Genomic DNA, 19746 nt, shown 5'->3' with positions numbered 1-19746 from the left:
ACCAATGGCTTCCGATGCTCCAGGTAGAACATAACTAGGTAATGAAATCAGTTGTAGGTTATGCCTAAATTATTTTTGTAAATGAAACACAGATGAGCAAATACTCAATATAAGGAGAGCTATTTTATGTCACTCCTGGAATGGGTAGGTGATCGATGTGAGTGTGGCAGGCACACAAGAGCGTGCGGGAGTTGGGTTATAAAATCTATCATTGGTAAAGTAAAGACAGAACACTGCTTTTACTCAGATGAAAGCCACAAATACAATTAATTGTTCTTTCATTAACAAACTGAATTTACAAAGTAATAAGACTCAGGTTGAAAGTCTAAAATTTTGCAAAATATCCATATTCAAGTATCACTAATTATTCTCTTTTCTAAAACAGAGGTTGGCTGTGTACAGCACAAAGGAAAAGAAGGAAAGAAGAAGAGAGACAACAAAACAAAGAAACAATAAAATAATGTGCTGCCTAACTTACATCACACAATGGCCTCGGTTACAAGGATTAATAAATAAAAGAAGGAGAGTGACACCTGAGATTCTTATTCCTGGATTTAATTATGAATTTTAAAACAGTTTAAAATTTACTGTTGTCTATTCCTTGGTGCTACTGACTTGAATAATAGAAGGACACAATAAAAGAAACCACCCTCATTAATAATGAAGAAACTCCAACTAATGAATGATGAAACTATATATCTCCTTTGAAACCATTCTAAATTAGTGAAAGGCATAACACTTATTTTAAAGGGTAGTTTTTCAAAGCACACTCATTAGAAAGCATCATTAGCATCCACTGAATTTTATAGAATGAAGATTCTCAGGGCCCAACCCAGACCTAGTTCATCGCAAAGAGCAGAAGAGGCACCCAGCAATCTGTATTTTAGCAAGCCTTCAAGGTGACTCTGCTGCCTGCTAATATTTGAAGTCCAGTGCTTCAAGGTATCAACCACTAAAATTAGGTACATGTGAACCTAATGAAAAATTATGATTGTTAGGAATAAGCATAAATATTTATTGGTATAGAGGAGGGGAGCAGGATTTATCAATGCTTATAGAAATGTCATTCAATATCTAAATGTGAAAACATTAAATTTCAACAATAGTAAAATGGTCATAATAATTATGGTAGATACAATTTATCTGTTAATAAAAGTATATATAATAGATACATGAGAGTAAGTACACTGGAAATGTACTTACATTCTGCATTTTTTTAAATGGTTCATTTATGAAGAGCATGTTACACAAAAAGGAAAAGAAAAGAGAGATAAGGGAAGAAATGAATGGATGTATACATGGTAAATGTTACTAGCATTATTATTGGCTTTGAGTTATAAGGTGTTGTTTGTGCCATCTTTTTCTCAATAATAAAATTAGCATGGAATATACTTTAAATGAGAAGAAAGCTATTAATTTTTAGTTTTAAATCTTTTCTAAAATTATACAAAGCATTATTTTGATAAAATCTCTCTTAATTTATCTGAATCTTCTCACATTTGAAAATTAGTAGATTTAAATACATTTTATGGAGATTCTTTAACTTTTAGATTAGCATATAAAGGAATTTTAGGAGCGATAAGGATTTATAATAAAGATTTATTTCTCAAAATGTATAATAATGCATCAAAGTTTATATTAATGTGTAGTTGCTTTATATGTTAAAGAAAAATACAGCTGTTTTTATGGTTTTTCTCTTTTGTAGTCTAAATAAATCAAAATAAAAGTATTAGAATGTCTAAATTCAACTCACTTATTTAAGCTTTTGAAATTATTGTTCTCAATGCTATCATAATCCATGTCTTTAGTAATTTGATATTATGACAAGATACAGTTTAACTGAAATACAGGAAACATTAGACACAAAGGAAAGGGATATTTTGAAGAAAAAAACTATATATTGTCTAATGTGTTAACTAAACAAATTATTCTGCTGAAATTAATATTTCTGTTTCTCAGACAACATAAAAATAACTCATCTCTTTCCAATGTTTTCTCAAAATATGTCTATAGACTATCACACATAAATATGTACAAAGAAACTAAAAAATTCTCAAATATATTCAAACACATTTGCTTAAAACACAAAAGTGAAAAATGAGATGCAAGATTCACAGACTATTCTTCTCAATATAATTTGTTATTAAATAATAGATTAGATCACTTAAGAGACTGAGAGACAGGATAATACTGAATGGGTAAGCCCTTCAATTATAAGCAGGGCATATTAACAAATCTAACTTGGAAAGTCACATTAATTTTATGCAGACTCAAAGGGCTCTTGCACACTTAATATACTTGAATCAAACTTTAAAAATTTTAAATTAATATTTATAATAAAACATTTTAAATTTTGTTCATGTTAATTTAAATTCTTATAGCACAGTGTTCAAACATATTTTACCTAAATCACACAAAAAAGTAGTTTAATAATTTTGTATAATTCAGATTAAATATACTCACTCCTAAACTTAATCATAATCACACTCTGGCTACATTTATCTCTCCTGTTCTATGTTATTTTGGTGCCCTACAATCTGAGAAAGAGTCAATAATACAAATCATTTGCTAAAAGCCTCAATAGAGGTATCTGTATTTTACCACTGAAGGAAGTAAATCAATGGGTTCTTGTGTGATAAACCAAGTTCTTTAATAACCAGATGTAATGTAGCCTTGCATAATATGTCCCAGGACCTATACATGTATATATTAAAAAACTGTCACCTCTAAATACATCTTATATTTTTACAGCTATTTCATAGCTACTGTTTACAAGAGGACCCACAACTTTTACAATACAGACATTACTGACTTAGAATGTTAAGTCCAATGGTATTTCCAATGTTAAATAAAAATTTTAGATATGTAATATGCTTTTAGACATAGCATTAGAGTCCAAAATAAATAATTTCTAAAAGTAAGATTCATTATATTTAAAACAATCACCAATTCTGAACATCCTAGTATAGTGGCATACTGGTAGAAAAGAATATGGATAAAAAATTAAAGTTGCTTCTGTAATCACAAATGCACCAGTGGCATTTAAGCATCCAGGATTGGTCCCCTATTTCAGGATGGTTACATGTTCTGACTCCTATAGAGCAAAGTGTCCTTTTTAGTAAATCACTTGGATCAAAGAGAAATGAAGACATAAGAATAAAGCAGTAGAGCTGACCATGCCTAATTAAAGAATGAATAGAAAGAAAGAAATGTAGAACCTTCAGCTAGTCAGAGCTATTCTACTCCAGTTGTAAAGCCAGGTTGAATATTAAACAATAAGAATCTTCAGTCTTCTGATTAAATTGGTTTAAGTTACCATTTTCTCCTTGAGGATGCTGACTTATAGAAGTAGTCAGTAGATGAATAGATCCAGAAAGGAAATATACATTGGGGGATATTGTGTAAATATATACTAAGGATTTAAATGTAATGATTTTATTTTTGCTTTATGGAAGCATATTAATAAGAAAATAAAAATTTTAAATGATGAATTTGATGCCATTCTACTCTTGCAAAAATATGTGGGCTTGGCTAATCATGTTTGATATAATAATAACATTCTTTTTTATGGATTTAGAAGATTTTTTCCATTTTTTTAGGCAATTAAAATGTTACAGCTCCTTATATTTGCCATGCAGGAATTCTATAGCATTATTTATTCAGAGGCAATTTATTTAACATACTAAGAAAAGAATATTTTGAAATTAACTTGAAATGTAATTTATAACACCAATAATCAAAAGAAAATTGAGTAACTCTAGTTCTTAGAAATTAGATCCAGTGTTAATTCTTCCATAAATGATTATGATATATAAGAGAAGAAGGAAGAAATATTCTACTACTAGTCTAACATAAGCAGACTTTGGGAAAAGGAGGGAAGAGAAGGCAGCTGAAACCATTCAATAACACAAAGAGACAAGAAGCTAGAAAAACACTGTAGGGACTGTTAAGACAAAAAATTAGACATTTCCAAAAGCTGAGAGTTACTTAAAGGTACGTATGAATATGAGACACATAACTCTGAACTAAACCAGGTCAAAAAAGGACACTAGTCACTACTCATTGTTATTAATTTAAAAGGCAAAAACAGACATTCTTCAAATACTGTTTTTTCAGGTGTCTGGTGAGGATTAAATTAAAAGTTGCAACATAGAATCTGAGTATATTCTTTAAATAACACCGATGCGTTTTTAGTTTGCATGGATGAATAGCTGTAAATCACTTATCACAGAACCTCCTAGCACAGAGGAGCAATTAGAGTTGTAATATAGGTGAGCGTGATGGAAAAGATCTGTCAGGGTTTAATTGAAAATCCACATGCTGTATGCAAGTTTCAAATGACTAGCAACAGAATGCAATGTACTACCACATCTGTGTCTGTGCTCTATCTAAAACTGTAGCCTACTAGTATATTTCTACCAAGACCTTGTGAAAAACTCTATGGGATTTCAGAGCATCTAAAAGTTCAATATAACACTCTCTAAGAAAACCATGTAGAAACATACACTACATTACAAAAAGAATATATTCAAAGGATGCCATTCTACTTCTAAGAATATAAAAAATTAATATGGTGACAGACAAATATACTTGTAAAAACACTATGCAGTTTTTTAAAAAGCTAAAGAAAATTTGCAAGGGAAGATCTCTCTATCCCCTTGATATCTGAGGCAGATTGCTAAAGTCATACACCTGAGAACTAGTTAAAAATCACAAAATCTAAGATTCTGAGATCCCATTATAAAAGCTACCAATCCAGAATAACTCAGAGTCAATGTTTAAACAATCTTTTGCCAAGAAAGCATATATCCAAGAGTGCAAAGCATTAAAATCAATAGAGGAGCAATTTTTGGAAGACAGCCTCAAAAACACAATGCACAACTCCTAGAAGAAATTAAATCTAATCAATCCTTTCATTAGTTTTGCAATTTTTCTCTCAGAGAATCCCAAAATGGCTATTTAGTATACAGGCATGTCAACATTAATTTTAAGGTATCTATGGTAAACAACCATCACTGGGAACACTAGGTAAGATCAGTGGAGACATGATTCAAAGTGTAAGGGGCTTTTGCACCATAAAGATTTTATTTTATCTACTGTGAGATCATTGTAACCTAAACACTGTCAATGATAAAACTGGTTGGATAAAACACAAGTAATTATGGATAGAATAATAAGTAAATATGATAACTTAATATTTACTATCAAAATTATCTTGAAACATTTTAATCTAATAAAATCCTGTCGTTTGCAGCAATATGGATAAAACTGGAAATCATTTTATGAAGTGAAATGAGCCAGGTACAGAAAGAAGTACTGAATGGTCTCAAACATGTGGAATCTGGAAAAGTTGGTCTCAAAGCAGCTCAGAGTAAAATGGTGTTTACCAGAATCTTGGGAGAAAAGAGGGGAAGGGAGAGAAGGGGAAAGGCAGATCTGTGGGTAATAAATCACAGGAGCAAGAAGATCAGGTGTGCTTTCGTGCTATGAAGAATAATGTACTATATATTTAAAAAAGACAGAGAAAGGATTTTGAAAATTGTCACCATAAAGAAATATTGTGTGAAGAGACAGATTTCTTCAACCTAATTATTATACAGAAGGAATTAAATTCTATCTCTATGCTATCATCTATTTGAGCATTCAGTACCAGTCAATATTGGAACCTGAAAATAAAGACTGCACATTATAAGACACTTTAAAAAAAAGTTAGAAAACAAACCTAGACTTTAATTCTTTTCTTAGTAACTAGAATATATTTTATTGCTGTTTAGTTCATATCCCTATCAGTTCTTCTCTACCACCTAATTCTAGAATTGAGTTTATTTCTTTCTGTAAAATAAAATCATGAAAAATTAGGCTTTTAAAAAGACATTTAGCTAGGACATGATCTTAGAATTTAAAATGGACAAGACTCTACTAAAAGAAAAATAAACAGCAACATAAATATGTAAGGGCATTCAGCCAACTAGCTAAATGTCCCAGACAGGTCGAATTTTTAACATAATCAATATTATAAAACACAGCAAATAAATCAACTGAATTTAATGACATAAGAATTCCAAGTTGAATTTCTTTCATTTGGACTTTAGTCAGAAACATAGATCTTAGAATTAGGTTAATAAGGGTTTGTAATGATCTGATTTCTTTTTGCTTACTTTGGGAATTAAGAAAAGAGTGTAGTTTGCTGGGCAACTCAAGTCTGAGAAATTTGCTTTTCTAATCTTCAGGGACCTTAAAGATTTATTGGGACAGATGTCACTAAAAACTTAAAACTAAAAACCTAAATAAATTTCACAACTACAGAGAATTTAAATGAAAATTTTCATAGATAATTATTTCATTAATAGCTTTATAAAATTTTATTTTGACTTTTTTACAATTTCAATATGAAAAACCTAAAATAACATTAAGGAAAACAGCAGTATTGTGTTCACATATTTTTCTAAATGTTTTGGAAGAGTCAACTATGATTTTTCTTTTGAATGTACACTGTCTTAAGTTATTAATGCACATGCATGCATTATGTTCAAAACAAAATGAAATACATCTCAATCTAATACCCTTTCATTATTCACACATTTGTACATACAGATATACTCCACTTGGTGCTTAACTCACTTCACATCAACCTTAATTGTAATAACACTAGTAATATTTTTGAAATGACATTCATTAACATTTCTGAATTAGACACTAGAACCAAGAAGAGTTCTAAATGCTTTATATGCCTTAAATAATTTAATCTTTGCAATAACTCTAGAAGAGTCTTACTGCTAGCATCTATACTTTACATAGCAATTGAGTGAAAAACAGATTATGTGATCTTGCCAATATCACCTAGTCAGAAAATGGCAGATCTCAGATGCAAAACTGGCTATGAGCAGTTCAGTGACAGGCTCTGGCCCGTGACAATTCAATGCCCTCTAATCCTTCTTACAATGTATATAGCTACTGTACATTTGCTGTTTACAAGAATGAAAAAAAAAGAACACATAGAAGTATTTAAAAAAGAAATCTTTATGTCAAAAGATTTAAGCAAAAAATAGAGTTGTGGAAACTCATTATACTGTTCTCTTTTCTGTATATTTAAAATACTTTTCCTGACTAGAAGAAAATTCTTTCATTGAAACATGATACATATTTTAATGATACAGCCTCTTTAGAAGTAAAACCCAATAACTACTACCTAGCCTAATTACATAGAATGAGGGACATAACTTTACTTTTGATGAAGTAGCATAATAAGCCTGAATTCACATTTCATTCACAAATAATAAAAGTAATCAATCTAGACTTGGAACTAAAAATCCAGATCTTTATAGTAATAATTGCAGGCACTATTCTAACTCTGCTACTTATTCTCCTGCTGGAACCAGTTTCAACCATAGAAGAAACCACAGTCTGCTTTGATGTTGCTCTTAATCCCCATGACTCTTTCTGGAGACCAAGGAGGAGAAGGGAAATATAAGGGAAGATAACAAATACTGTCCACTAACACTACCATTCATGGGACCAGTCCCATTACATGACCAAAAGGAAACAAATATTTATCTTAAAAACTAATTGAAATATAGTCTATAGTAAAAGCTATCTTGACATTTCTTCCCTTAACTATGCTTATATCAACCTTGAAAGAAAATAATTTTCATGTCCCCAAGTTTACAAGGGTTTTCCTATTTACTTTGCAAATACAGTACTGTTTAAGAAGTACACATTTTTACAAACACTATTAAAATAATATCAGCATTGAAACACGCAAGTTTAATAAGTATTATCCCAAGAAATATTAAATAATATGAAAGAGATGAAATGAATAAAATCTCTGCTTCAAACAGCTAAAATTTTAGCAGAGAAGCTCTAACTCCACAAATATAAGACTATAGTATAAGGCATTGTATCTTATTCCCAGGAACATGTACAAGTTGTTTAGGACACCCATTAGAAGGAATGCCACCTAGGAAACCTACAGAAGGCTTCAAGAAGTTGTCTGAACCCTTTTTTGAGGAACACTTAGAATTTGATTTGAAAATTTGTAAGATATTGTGATCAGGTAAGTAGAATGAATATGTTAATATTACCTAGCACAGGTTAAGAAGACAAAGTAGAGATTGTGCTAAATTTCCAGTAAGGCTATATGTACCTTCAAGTCTTCCATGAGAATTATGGCTCATCAAACAGTTTATTTCAGTTACTCTCTCTTTTTTGTTTCAAGAGGAAATTTTTTTTTTTCAAAGAGTATAACCATACTTTTTAACATAGTATACATTCCTAGGGGGACATTAATCCTAACTCTTATTTCAGCCCCTGCTTTCAATCAATTTGGTAGTAAGCATTTATTTTATTGCCATGAGGTGAATGTAAATAGTACTAATCTAAGTAGAGGATGTAGACATTATCAAATGCATATTTGAGGAATTATCTTAAACCAGAGTTCTGGAAGAGTTTCCATCCTGAAGGATCACCAAAATTGACACTAAGATACAGCTACTAAGAGGGTTGCAGTCCAAAGGAGTAAATGGATCACCTTTAAATACTTGTTTTACTTTTAAGTGAGGTCATGTATCATCATTATAATGAATGAAAGGAATAGATTACTCTTCAACATATCATTCATTATATGATCTTGGTGACACACCAGCATAATACATATAGAAGAGCAGTAGAAACAGGAGGCTCTAAATTTAATCCTGATTCCAACATGTACTATATTCATGGCCTTTTTGCTTGATTTACATATATTATGAAAGCTAGTCTTTATTCTCAATTTACTTAGATCCTCAACTCCCCAACCCCACCCACACCTTCCCTGCATAATCTTAAAGCATTTTACCTTATTTATTTTTTATGTTGTGTACATGTGTGAAACAGGGTTAGAATAAGATAACAGGGAGAGGTGAGATTTTGACAAGCTAGAGCATGTGTCACATGAAAAGGTATTCAAATTACTTTGTCTTTAACATTATTTCAGGACATCAAATTATATCTATAGTTAATCTGGCCTTTCTATATATATGTAGCTTCCCACTTGTTGGGGAAATTTCAGCCACTTATTTTCAAATTCCACTCATAAGCTAAACATAAAACTCTATTCTAGGCCACTCTCCTAAGCAACCACACTAAATATTTAGCTGCCTACTAGAGATCTCTTCTTGGATATGCGTTAGCAAGTTTTTGGTATAAATGTTCTTGACTTTTAAAAATCTTTGCCTCCCCACAGTAGGCCCTCAAAATCTACAATTACACACATATATCTTTGCAGGCCCAAATGTTGTATCCCTTAAATCTGTAATGATTCTTTCTAATCCAAATGCTTTGACTGGATCTTTGTGAATACATGATTTATGGTTTACATCTTGGCATTTCGACCTCCAGATTTATTATCTTTGTTCCCATAATTTTTCTTTCTGGCATTTTGGCAGTATTTCTCAAGTTTGCTCTAAGCACCACTGATGAATAATTCACACTGTGGAATTCCTTCTTCCAATGAGAATTTTGTTTTAGCAGTTTTTGTTTATATGTTTGCTTTTTATAGATCACTTGCTCAATCACTTGGGACAACCAAGAATATATTTAATGTTGTTTCTCTTTTTACTGAAGTAGCTGAAGTAACTATCTCAGAGGCTATCTTGGCTCTGTGTCTTTAATATTATGTATGGCATTTCTACTTTACTAAATCTTTTGTGGATTCCCCCATTCAATATTTTTTATTTTATTAGTCTAAAATGAAGAAAGAGCTACCTAATCTCAGGACAGAGAAAGGGACAGATGATACCTTTGGATGTTCTGGTGTTAGGTTTTGGTTTTTTTGCCCAAGCATTTGTCCTTGCTGCTAACCTTGTCATGCTGTAACTAGAAGCCAAAGAATGATATGAAATATTTCATACAGTTTTGGGCCAATAATTGGCATTCACTAAAGGCAAGTGTTTTCTTCAAAGTGTGTATTTCAATTCCAATCTTCCAAATTACAAAGCCCCTCACAGGTTTGGGCTGAGATTGGGAGTGGTAATGAAAAGGAATCCTTAAAAATGAAACAAGGTCTGCAGTAGACAAATGGGGAGCATATTTTTTTAAATATTTCATTTTATTTCACTTTATCTGTTCTAATTAGCTATACATGACAGTAGAATGAAGTTATGCATTTTGATAAATCACACATAAATGGAGTATAATTTCTCATTTTTCTGATTATACATATTGTAGGATCACATCGGTCATGCAGTCATATATGTACATGAGGTAATGTCTGTTTCACTCTACTATCTTTCCTGTCCCCATACCTCTTCCCCTCCATTCACTCCTATCAAATATAAAGTAACTATTCTTCCCTAGTGTCCCACTCCCCTCGCTGCAAGTTATCATCTATATATCAGAGAAAATATTCAGCCTTTGGTTTTGGGGGTTTGGGAGTGTTCTTAAGCAATTTCACAATAGCATAAAATCAGACTTCAACTCATTGATTTGTTGAGGAAAAAAAGAAATTTGCCAGGTGGTTACAATGTGTTAGACAGTTTAAGAGCTATGTCAGCTGCTATAAATACCTGAGAACTGCCCTTGGGAGACTTATTCTGTGGGGAGGGATTACAAGGGATTAATTTACAAAGATATAAAGATGGGTTGTGCCTCCGGGATAAACTGCCATTTCTGCACCAAAAGTTGGATCTGCTTAGGAGAGTTTCTGTTGAAGTTTTTGCAGGGTCCTAAATACTAAATAAGGTCAGGAACAAACTATTTGAAGTTCTAGACAATGGAAGAAGATTTATCAATATGATGTTTAGGCATATTTACATATTAATAATAATTGTATGGTTAAAATAGCTATAAATGGTAGAAGCATTAGATTATTTCTAATGCTTGAATAATCATATGATTGTCTTAGAGAAGGAAAGGAAATGATTTCTGTAATGATACGGAGACTATTACCCTAGTCATGGGAGTTTTAAAACAAGTCAGATTCTGATAATGCAAAATTCTGGGGGGAGGGGAGTTAAAACAGTAAAAAAAAAAAAAAAACCTTGGGATTGAGATTTATAAACTTTCAGTCTCCTGCAGGAGGCATAACATTTTAAATAAAATTTTATTCTCTGAAATTTATATCACCACTGAAACATATTAAGGACAAATTTACTAATTGGTAATATTGTCTCAATATTTAGTATTCCAATTAGTTCCATTGCTTAATTAGATGGTAGATGTTGACTTATGAGATGGTAGACTCATATTATACACTCTCAAGTGACCAGTTTTTAATAAAGGATATGACATTGTATAATCTGAGCAATAAAAACGCATAACTAAATTCATAGGCAGAAAAGCCAGGATGAAGAACAGTAATTATGAACCAAAAATCAAACTAAACTCATGAGATGGTATTATGATTTGTGAACATTTGAAATATTAAATATCAAACAATACATATGCCAAGTTAGGAACAGAGCAGCCAACTAAATTTTCCTATATGGCAAAAGTTTTGGTGAAAATAAATCAACTTCATCACTCATGTAAGTCCCACTTCTTCAGACAAGAAATAATCTTTGCAAAAAATGTGTTAACCACAGAAAACCCTTAGTAGAACATCAAAGTGCAACATTTACTTATAGAACTTAAATTCTTTTCACTGTAAAATAAATAAATTTCAAAAAATAGTTTGATCATAGTGATGAAAACACGAATTAGAAGAAACTAGAAAATACATAACATCTATTTTAGGATAAGATAATTTTTTTCTCTAAAGATTTGACTCTGTTTAAATGACAGAAGTCACTTGATGAGCAGGTGAAGTGTTAGCATTAACTTAAATATCTCAGGAAAAGCAAATTGAAGATATGTACAGACACTGTTAATTATCTTCCAATTACTACCCCCCTTTCTCCCTTAAGTAACACACCAGTACATTTATTTATTTATTTATTTATTTATTTATTTTTACAGACTGCTTTTTGATTCATTGTACACAAATGAAGTATAAATTTTTGTTTCTATGGTTGTGCATGATGTAGATTCATACCATTCGTGTAATCATACATGTACATGGGGTAATGTCTGTCTCATTCTAACATCTTACATACCCCCAACCCCCGCCTCCCTCTCATTTCCCTCTACATAATCTAAAGTTCCTCCATTCTTCTCTCACCCCTCACCTCCCCAACCCCATTATATATCATCATCCACTTAAAACTTTTACGTTGCTGGTGGAGTTGCAAGTTAGTGCAGCCACTCTGAAAGCAATGTGGAGATTCCTAAGAGAACTTGGAATGGAACTCCTAGGTTTATACCCAAAGGACTTAAAATTACCTACAGTAACACAGCCACATCAATGTTTATAGCAGCTCAATTCACAATAGCTAGATTGTGGAACCAACCTAGATGCCCTTCAACAGATGAATGGATAAAGAAACTATGGTGTATATACACAATGGAATATTATTCATCCATAAAGAAGAATATCATGACATTTGCAGGCAAATGGATGAAACTGGAGAATATCATGCTATGTGAAATAAGTCAATCCCAAAAAGCCAAACACCTGTACATTTTACTTGGGTATCCACGCCTATCCAAAGGAGGAAAATTTATGCTCTACATCCTCTTGCTATTAGCTGGTCACTAAGTTGTGGGTGCAGGTAGAAGTGTTGAAGTGCAACTTCTAGAACCTGCCCTTAAGGGCAAAGGACTTGTCTTCCCTTGCTACTTACCTCTTCATTATCCAAAATGTAAATAAAAACAAAACCTCAAAATCAAACAAGAAAACCCCATCATGGACAGTGGAGCATCAATCTTGGACCACGACATTGAAAAGGACAGCAGAAAACATGAAAGAAGGACCCAGGGGCTTGGATGACTGTAAGTTTGAACTCAGAAAGTTTAGCAATGGAATGAACTTTAGAGATCAGCTATACAAGTGTATCAAGTTCTGGATGAAAAAAATAGCTGAGTATTATAAAAATTTAATGCCTTATGGGCAGCCACAGTTTTAGGACTGTTCTAGAACATGAGTTAGTCTCAGATTCCTATGCTAGTTCTTACTACATAACACTTTACAAATTATTTTGACATTCTTGCTATTTGTATATCAAACATTGAAAAATTCTATGTTTACCAAGGTTTCTTTGTTTGAAAATTAAAAGGTGATACTTTCTATTAATAGAAAATTTGAATAACTTTTCTACTGCTATGGTTTGAATGTGAGGTAACCTCCAAAAGTTCATGTGTGAGACAATACAGAAAGTTCAAAGGGTAAACAATTGGGTTGTAAGAGTCTTAAACCAATCAGTGATTTAATCCCCTAATAGGGATTAACTAGGTGGTAACTGAACTGGTAGAGTGTGGCTGGAGGAGGTGGGAATTGGGGCATGGCTTTGGGTATATATTTTGTATCTGGAGAGTGGAGTCTTTCTCTGCTTTCTGATCATCAGGTAAGCTGCTTCCCTCCGCGATACTCTTTCATCATGATTCTGCCTCACCTGGAGACCCCAGGAATGGAGCTGGTCTTCTATGGACTAAGACCATTGAAACTGTGTGCCCTCAAATAAACCTAGTCTATAATTGTGCTGGTCAGATCCTTTTAGTCACAGCAGTGAAAAAAGTTGACTAAAACATGTACATTTCATCTTGGGATTAAAAAAAGAGAATGAATCATTCTTACATGCATGCATAACTAACGCATAATAATATTATCCATATTTTTTAGATGGTAAAAGACAATATACAGAAGGGTATGTTCAATAGGTTCACTTCCATGAATTTACTTCTCAGAGTGTTATTTGAATATCTGAATGAACATTTCTGTAGGCAAACTATGTAAGAAAATACTGTGTACAACTCAACTGTTCTAAATATGTAACTGCAATCTTCTACTTAAAATGGGCATGTATGCTAATTTTGAAGATTGTGATTGAAAGTGGGGTAGTACTTACTAAAAAATCATATCTAGATTTTTTGTGCATGATTATAAAAATCTTAGAAAAATGACAATTTCTATGCAAAATAAAAATAGCTCCCTAATTTATAAGCAAACCTGACAAGTGAATAAAACTGTTCTGTTGATATAAAAATATAATTTATTTTGCTACAGAAAAAAATTGTATTTGCTATATCACTATCATTATCATTAGGCAACACTTACTTAGAGGTTTGCAAATTATAAAACTATCATAATTTCACAAATTACATTTTTAACAAAAGTTGCAATTTATAATAGACTGCCAGAAAGACTGATGATTTTACATAAATTTTCAATGACCATATAATTTTTAAATACTAAATACTTACTAACTCTGAAGATGAAATAAACACTTCAAAAAAGAATTTATTCTGACACAAATCAATATACTATTAAAACATTTTGTGTTAACTGACAGCTTATCCATAATAAGCCTTCTACATCATGAAAATGACACACGTACTGTTCATAAGAGGAAACGTATCATTAACAAACTACCTATGTTTAAAGGAAAGAAAATAACTTTAAAAAAAAAAACAGTTCTGCATCTATGAAAGGGAGAAAATAAAACAACTTCATTCACACTGTTATTGTAAGAATTAAGATAATTTGTGTAAAATACTTAGCAGTATGCAGGCAAATTTAGTACACAATTAACTACGTTATTCAGAAATATTTGGAGTAGTGGTGTAATCAGGGAGCTGTGACATTTCGGCAAAATATATTTACTGTGTTGTCAAAAAAAATTGTTTGAAAACCAGTTCTACTTGTTTTTTTATATTTCTTCATGTTTCCCCTAAACAGTTGGAAGAAAATTCCATAAAACAGTATAGAAAATTTTTAAAATTCAGATTAAAAACTGTATGGATGACAAGTTATAATTTGATTACATTCTTTTTTATTTTGTTCAATCATACAGCTCAAGTTCTTAGTGGAATACTTAAAATACAGGAAGACTGACAAATGTTTTCGGATAAATAACTGTATCTAGATATTATTTTCTTTATATGAAAATGTTAAAAACTTAATTGTATTCCTAAGTTTATAATTTTGCAATATTTCCACCATAACTAATTAAAATGTCTCCTCAATGATTATCCAGAAGTGACAATATTAGAAGTAATTCATTAGTGCTGAAATAATTCATTTTTATAAATAATTTGAATATGTAAATTAGTCATTCATTTAAAAAGTCCTAAGGATGAGGTTGTCAGTACAGCTCAGTGGTGGAGCACCTAGCAGAGGGGGTAGGAAAAAAAAAAAAAAAAGAACTAACATGTAACCACTATGTTTCAAAGAACAGACAAGCAGGGTCACTAACACAGCTTCCGGGGTATCTTTCACATTGTAGTTGAAATAAATCATTCCCACTAGTGTAGGCAATTCAAACAAGCAAAGAGATGTAGTGGCCCTGGTCACAGGAGCCAGGACAGAGATGGTTGGGATCTGATCTTTGTAATTGAACATTGCTAATGGGATGCAGAGTATTTAAGGCAATGGTGTGGACTGGGATATAGACAAAGTTCAGACGCAGAGAAACACATGTTTTTCTACTTAGGAAAAGGCCAGTAAGAGCTAGTTTTAAAAAATCACATAAACACTAAAATCTATCATTACTTTGCTAAAACTAGTATTTTGCTCATGCTATATAACATTTTCTTAAAAACTAAACCTACCAAGTTCAATTTGCTCTCTAAATCCAATAATTTAAACTAAGAACTTAATGTAAAAATTTTAATACTCACATCAAGATCATCCTTGGCATTATAGTAGACAACTTCATTGCTCTACAAGAAAGAAAAGAAGAGTGCTTTACTGAGTAGAATAAAACAGAACACTGGATCAAATAGTGTATATATATTATGCATGTTTTAAATAATAAACTCCCCATAATATTCCTTTCACAATATATTCCACAAAAAATCCATAAAGATTAGTCAATGTTTCCTAAGAACATATTAAAACTGTATATCAGTGGTGTTAGAAAAGCACATCTTGCATTGGAGAAAAAAATCTCAGTAGAGGACTGGAATTGTGTGCCAAATGCATCATGACACGTGGATAAACACACACACATATGTTAATAAAAAACAGGGTAACTTCAGAAGCAGGTAAGACAAGTACCATATTAATATTTTGTTAAAACTGTAATTTAAAAATACACACATATATATTTATATCTCCAGTATTAAGTTGATTCTTGAAAAATGTCTATCCATGCAATATTGGTAGAAATTTCCTCATGAGATTCAGAAAGGAATCAGGAGCAACTGAATTTAGATGACAAAAAAATCAGTTTATCAAAAGCACTGATACTCTCATATTGCAACGAAGCAGTGAATTGACATTGAATTTTAGCAAGTATAAATATAAATAGGCAATTCTGCATATCAGTGTTGCAATAATATGCCATAAATATAAATTAAGGCTATAAATGGAGCTACAGAGGGACAATAGGAAAGGAATGATGAATAAAATGACTGTTGAAAAACTCTGAATGCCTCTTCTTGTGTCTGAGGCCAGTGTGTGTACCAGGAAAACAATTCACCTACGCCAATTTCCCTTTCTTCACCTAGACATGTAGATGCAGTCTCTATCCTGTATGTCTTCCATAGTAATCTGAACACTACGTAAGGATGGCATTTTTTTCTCCACCTCTTAAATATCCACCAACACTGATACTCTGCAATTATATTAGAAGCAGACACAAAATGCAGAATTTTCTTTTAAGAAAAGGAAAATTGGGATAAATTCAGTAAATGTATCTCAAAGTGTCTTTTAAAAATCGTTTGTTATTAATAATTTTATGGAAAAAGCATTTCATAGTCATAACACTGGAAAACAGCAACAATTGTCACTTGGTGTCAGGAATTCACAAAGCTTTAGTACATGTCTATACTTATAAATCTCTAAGAGGAAAATACATTTTGCTTTGTTTCCCAATTTGTTTGACACAGAAATCAGTTCCAGTCCTTTTTGTTTGAAAAACACTCCATGAGACTGAAGGTAAAGAGAATATAGGTCTCTGTGAAGACCATAAAAGATCTATATGAATATTAGAACATATGGTTCATAATACTGAATGAAACTGAAGAACTAGAATTTCATTTAGAGTTACTTTTTTGCCTTTTTTAAAATTAGTGCATTATAGTTATGCATGATATTGGAGATAATTTTGACACAATTACACAAGATGAAATACAATTTACTCCAATTCAGTTCCTAGAATTTCTCTTTACTCTCCCCTCCTCCCACTCCCTGTTCCCTTTCCTTTAATCTACCGCTCTTCTTTCTTTTCATTTACAGTTTTTTTTTAAATTAATGCTTTATATATATGCATGAATGTAAAATCCATGAAAAGTATCATTTAATTGATTTAATGGTAAAGAATAAAGAAGCTAGAGCTGGCATATGCTTATAATCCCAGCAACTCAGGAGGCTTAGGCAGGAGGATTACAAGTTCCAGGATAGCCTCATAATTTAGTGAGGTCCTGTCTCAAAATAAAACATAAGGGCTGAAGTGGTAGCTCAGTGGTAAAAACACACCTGGGTGTAATCCCTGGAATAAAAAAAAAAAAAAAAAAAGTAGAAGAACATAACTAGAGAATTTCAATATGCACAAAAGTTCTAATTCTTGAAACATTTCTTATGCCTTTTGTAACACAAGTCAAGAGTTAAAATACAAAATCAGAACTCATCACATACACAAGGTAAGAGAATCTTCTAATCCACCTGGAACCCAAACCTAATTACTAGTTTATTGATCCCACTTGCAACTCTGTAATTTATACTTAGGAGACAATTTTCAAATTAGAATATGAATTCCAGCAGAAGTTACACCACTGAATGAGTTTATCTTCATTTTAGACTTTATTTTCTGCCAAGTGCTTTCTTATATTTACAGAACTGGAACACGTATAAAACAAGGTGAAATTACATTACATTTCAAGCAGTCCAGCGTCACCTTTTCAACACGTATACATTCACTTACACACCCACGACTGTGCCAAGAAAGGTACATAAGATAAATGCATCTACTCCTACTTTCTACATAAAATAATGGCTATACATCATCTGCATAAGACAACCCAGGTTTGTCCTGTGTTTACACTTGGCTCATAGGTAAAACTGACAGGTCAGTTTTTCTCCTGTATGTGAACATATAAAGAGTACTTTTTAAACCAAAGATTAAGAGTACCTCATATGCTGTTGGAAGAGAGTATAAGTGTGATAAAGAAATGCTATTATTGGGCTGGGGGTGTAGCATGGTGTTTGAGCATTTGCCTAGCATGTGTGATCCTGGGTTCAATCCCCAGCACTATAAAAGAAAACAATAAATAAACAAATGAAAAAAAATTCTAGTACTCACTCCAACTAGGTATTTTGATTTGGTTAAGATAAATTGTGATTGAAATTAATATTAAAATAAGTAAAATCTAACTTTGAGAATCTCTTGATGATTTTTTCCTTTTTTACTATACATTTTATACAAAACCCTTTTGCCTAATTCCTCTTTCGGGACCTTTATATTGCTTCTAAAACTGTTGTTGAAAAGGTATATTTCAAAGTTTATTTAAATTTCACTCACTTGCACAACACTTTCTGGATTTAGGATGACATAATTATACAAATTGATTGTTTAAATCAACTAAAAAATGCAAATAGCACAAATATATCTAAATATAACTTGGACACACAGTTATGCTCTACATAAATATGTATAATATCTATTAAGGTGTGTGCATCTATGTTTAAATTAGTCATGAAATCATACTGTATACTAAACATTCACACCCCTTCTTGTAACTGGTATTTTATATCTCTGTTTTAAAAGAACTGTTTCTTAACACAGTGTTCATTTCTTACATGGTCAAAACATAAATGCAAAGAAAATGAATGTTTTATAGAAAACATCAACATGATGAATCTTCAGAAAGAGAAATTAGGAAAACTACCCCATTCACAATAGCCTCAAAAAAAATAAAATACTTGGGAATCAATCTCACAAAAGAGGTGAAAGACCTCTACAATGAGAACTATACAACACTAAAGAAAGAAATTAAAGAACACCTTAGAAGATGGAAAGATCTTCCATGTTCTTGGATAGGAAGAATTAATATTGTCAAAATGGCCATACTACCTAAAGTGCTATACAAATTCAATGCAATTCCAATTAAAATCCCAATGACGTACCTTACAGAAATAGAGCAAGCAATTATGAAATTCATCTGGAAGAATAAGAAACCCAGAATAGCTAAAGCAATCCTTAGCAGGAAGAGTGAAACAGGGGGTATTGCAATACCAGATCTTCAACTCTACTACAAAGCAATAGTAACAAAAACGGCATGGTATTGGTACCAAAACAGAAAGGTAGATCAATGGTACAGAATAGAGGACACGGACACAAACCCAAATAAATACAATTTTCTCATACTAGACAAAGGTGCCCAAAATATGCAATGGAGAAAAGATAGCCTCTTCAACAAATGGTGCTGGGAGAATTGGAAATCCATATGCAACAGAATGAAACTAAACCCATATCTCTCACCATGCACGAAACTAAACTCAAAATGGATTAAGGACCTCGGAATCAGACCAGAGACCCTGCAGATTATAGAAGAAAAAGTAGGTCTAAATCTTCACCTTGTTGGTCTAGGATCAGACTTCCTTAACAGGACTCCCATAGCACAAAAAATAAAAGCTAGAATCAACCACTGGGATAGATTCAAACTAAAAAGCTTTCTCTCAGCAAAGGAAACTATCAGCAATGTGAAGAAAGAGCCTACAGAATGGGAGAATATCTT

General features: G+C 32.0%; 1 protein-coding gene across 13 annotated transcripts in view; it reads right to left on the bottom strand.

Moving 5' to 3' along the window:
* The window catches only part of CACNA2D1 (calcium voltage-gated channel auxiliary subunit alpha2delta 1), a 455544-nt gene that overhangs the window by 159605 nt on the left and 276193 nt on the right, over positions 1 to 19746 (bottom strand). For all 13 annotated transcript variants that reach the window (XM_079151110.1, XM_079151106.1, XM_079151111.1 and 10 more), the window contains one exon: positions 15688 to 15729. In XM_079151110.1, coding sequence (XP_079007236.1) covers positions 15688 to 15729 — 42 coding nt within the window. The remainder of the gene's footprint in view (positions 1 to 15687; positions 15730 to 19746) is intronic.

The sequence above is a fragment of the Sciurus vulgaris genome (assembly GCF_902686455.1).
Source record: "Sciurus vulgaris genome assembly, chromosome: 8".
In the NCBI taxonomy this organism is placed as follows: Eukaryota; Metazoa; Chordata; class Mammalia; order Rodentia; family Sciuridae; genus Sciurus; species Sciurus vulgaris.
The sequence above is the reverse complement of the archived record's forward strand: the minus strand, read 5'-3'. Positions and strand labels throughout refer to the sequence as shown.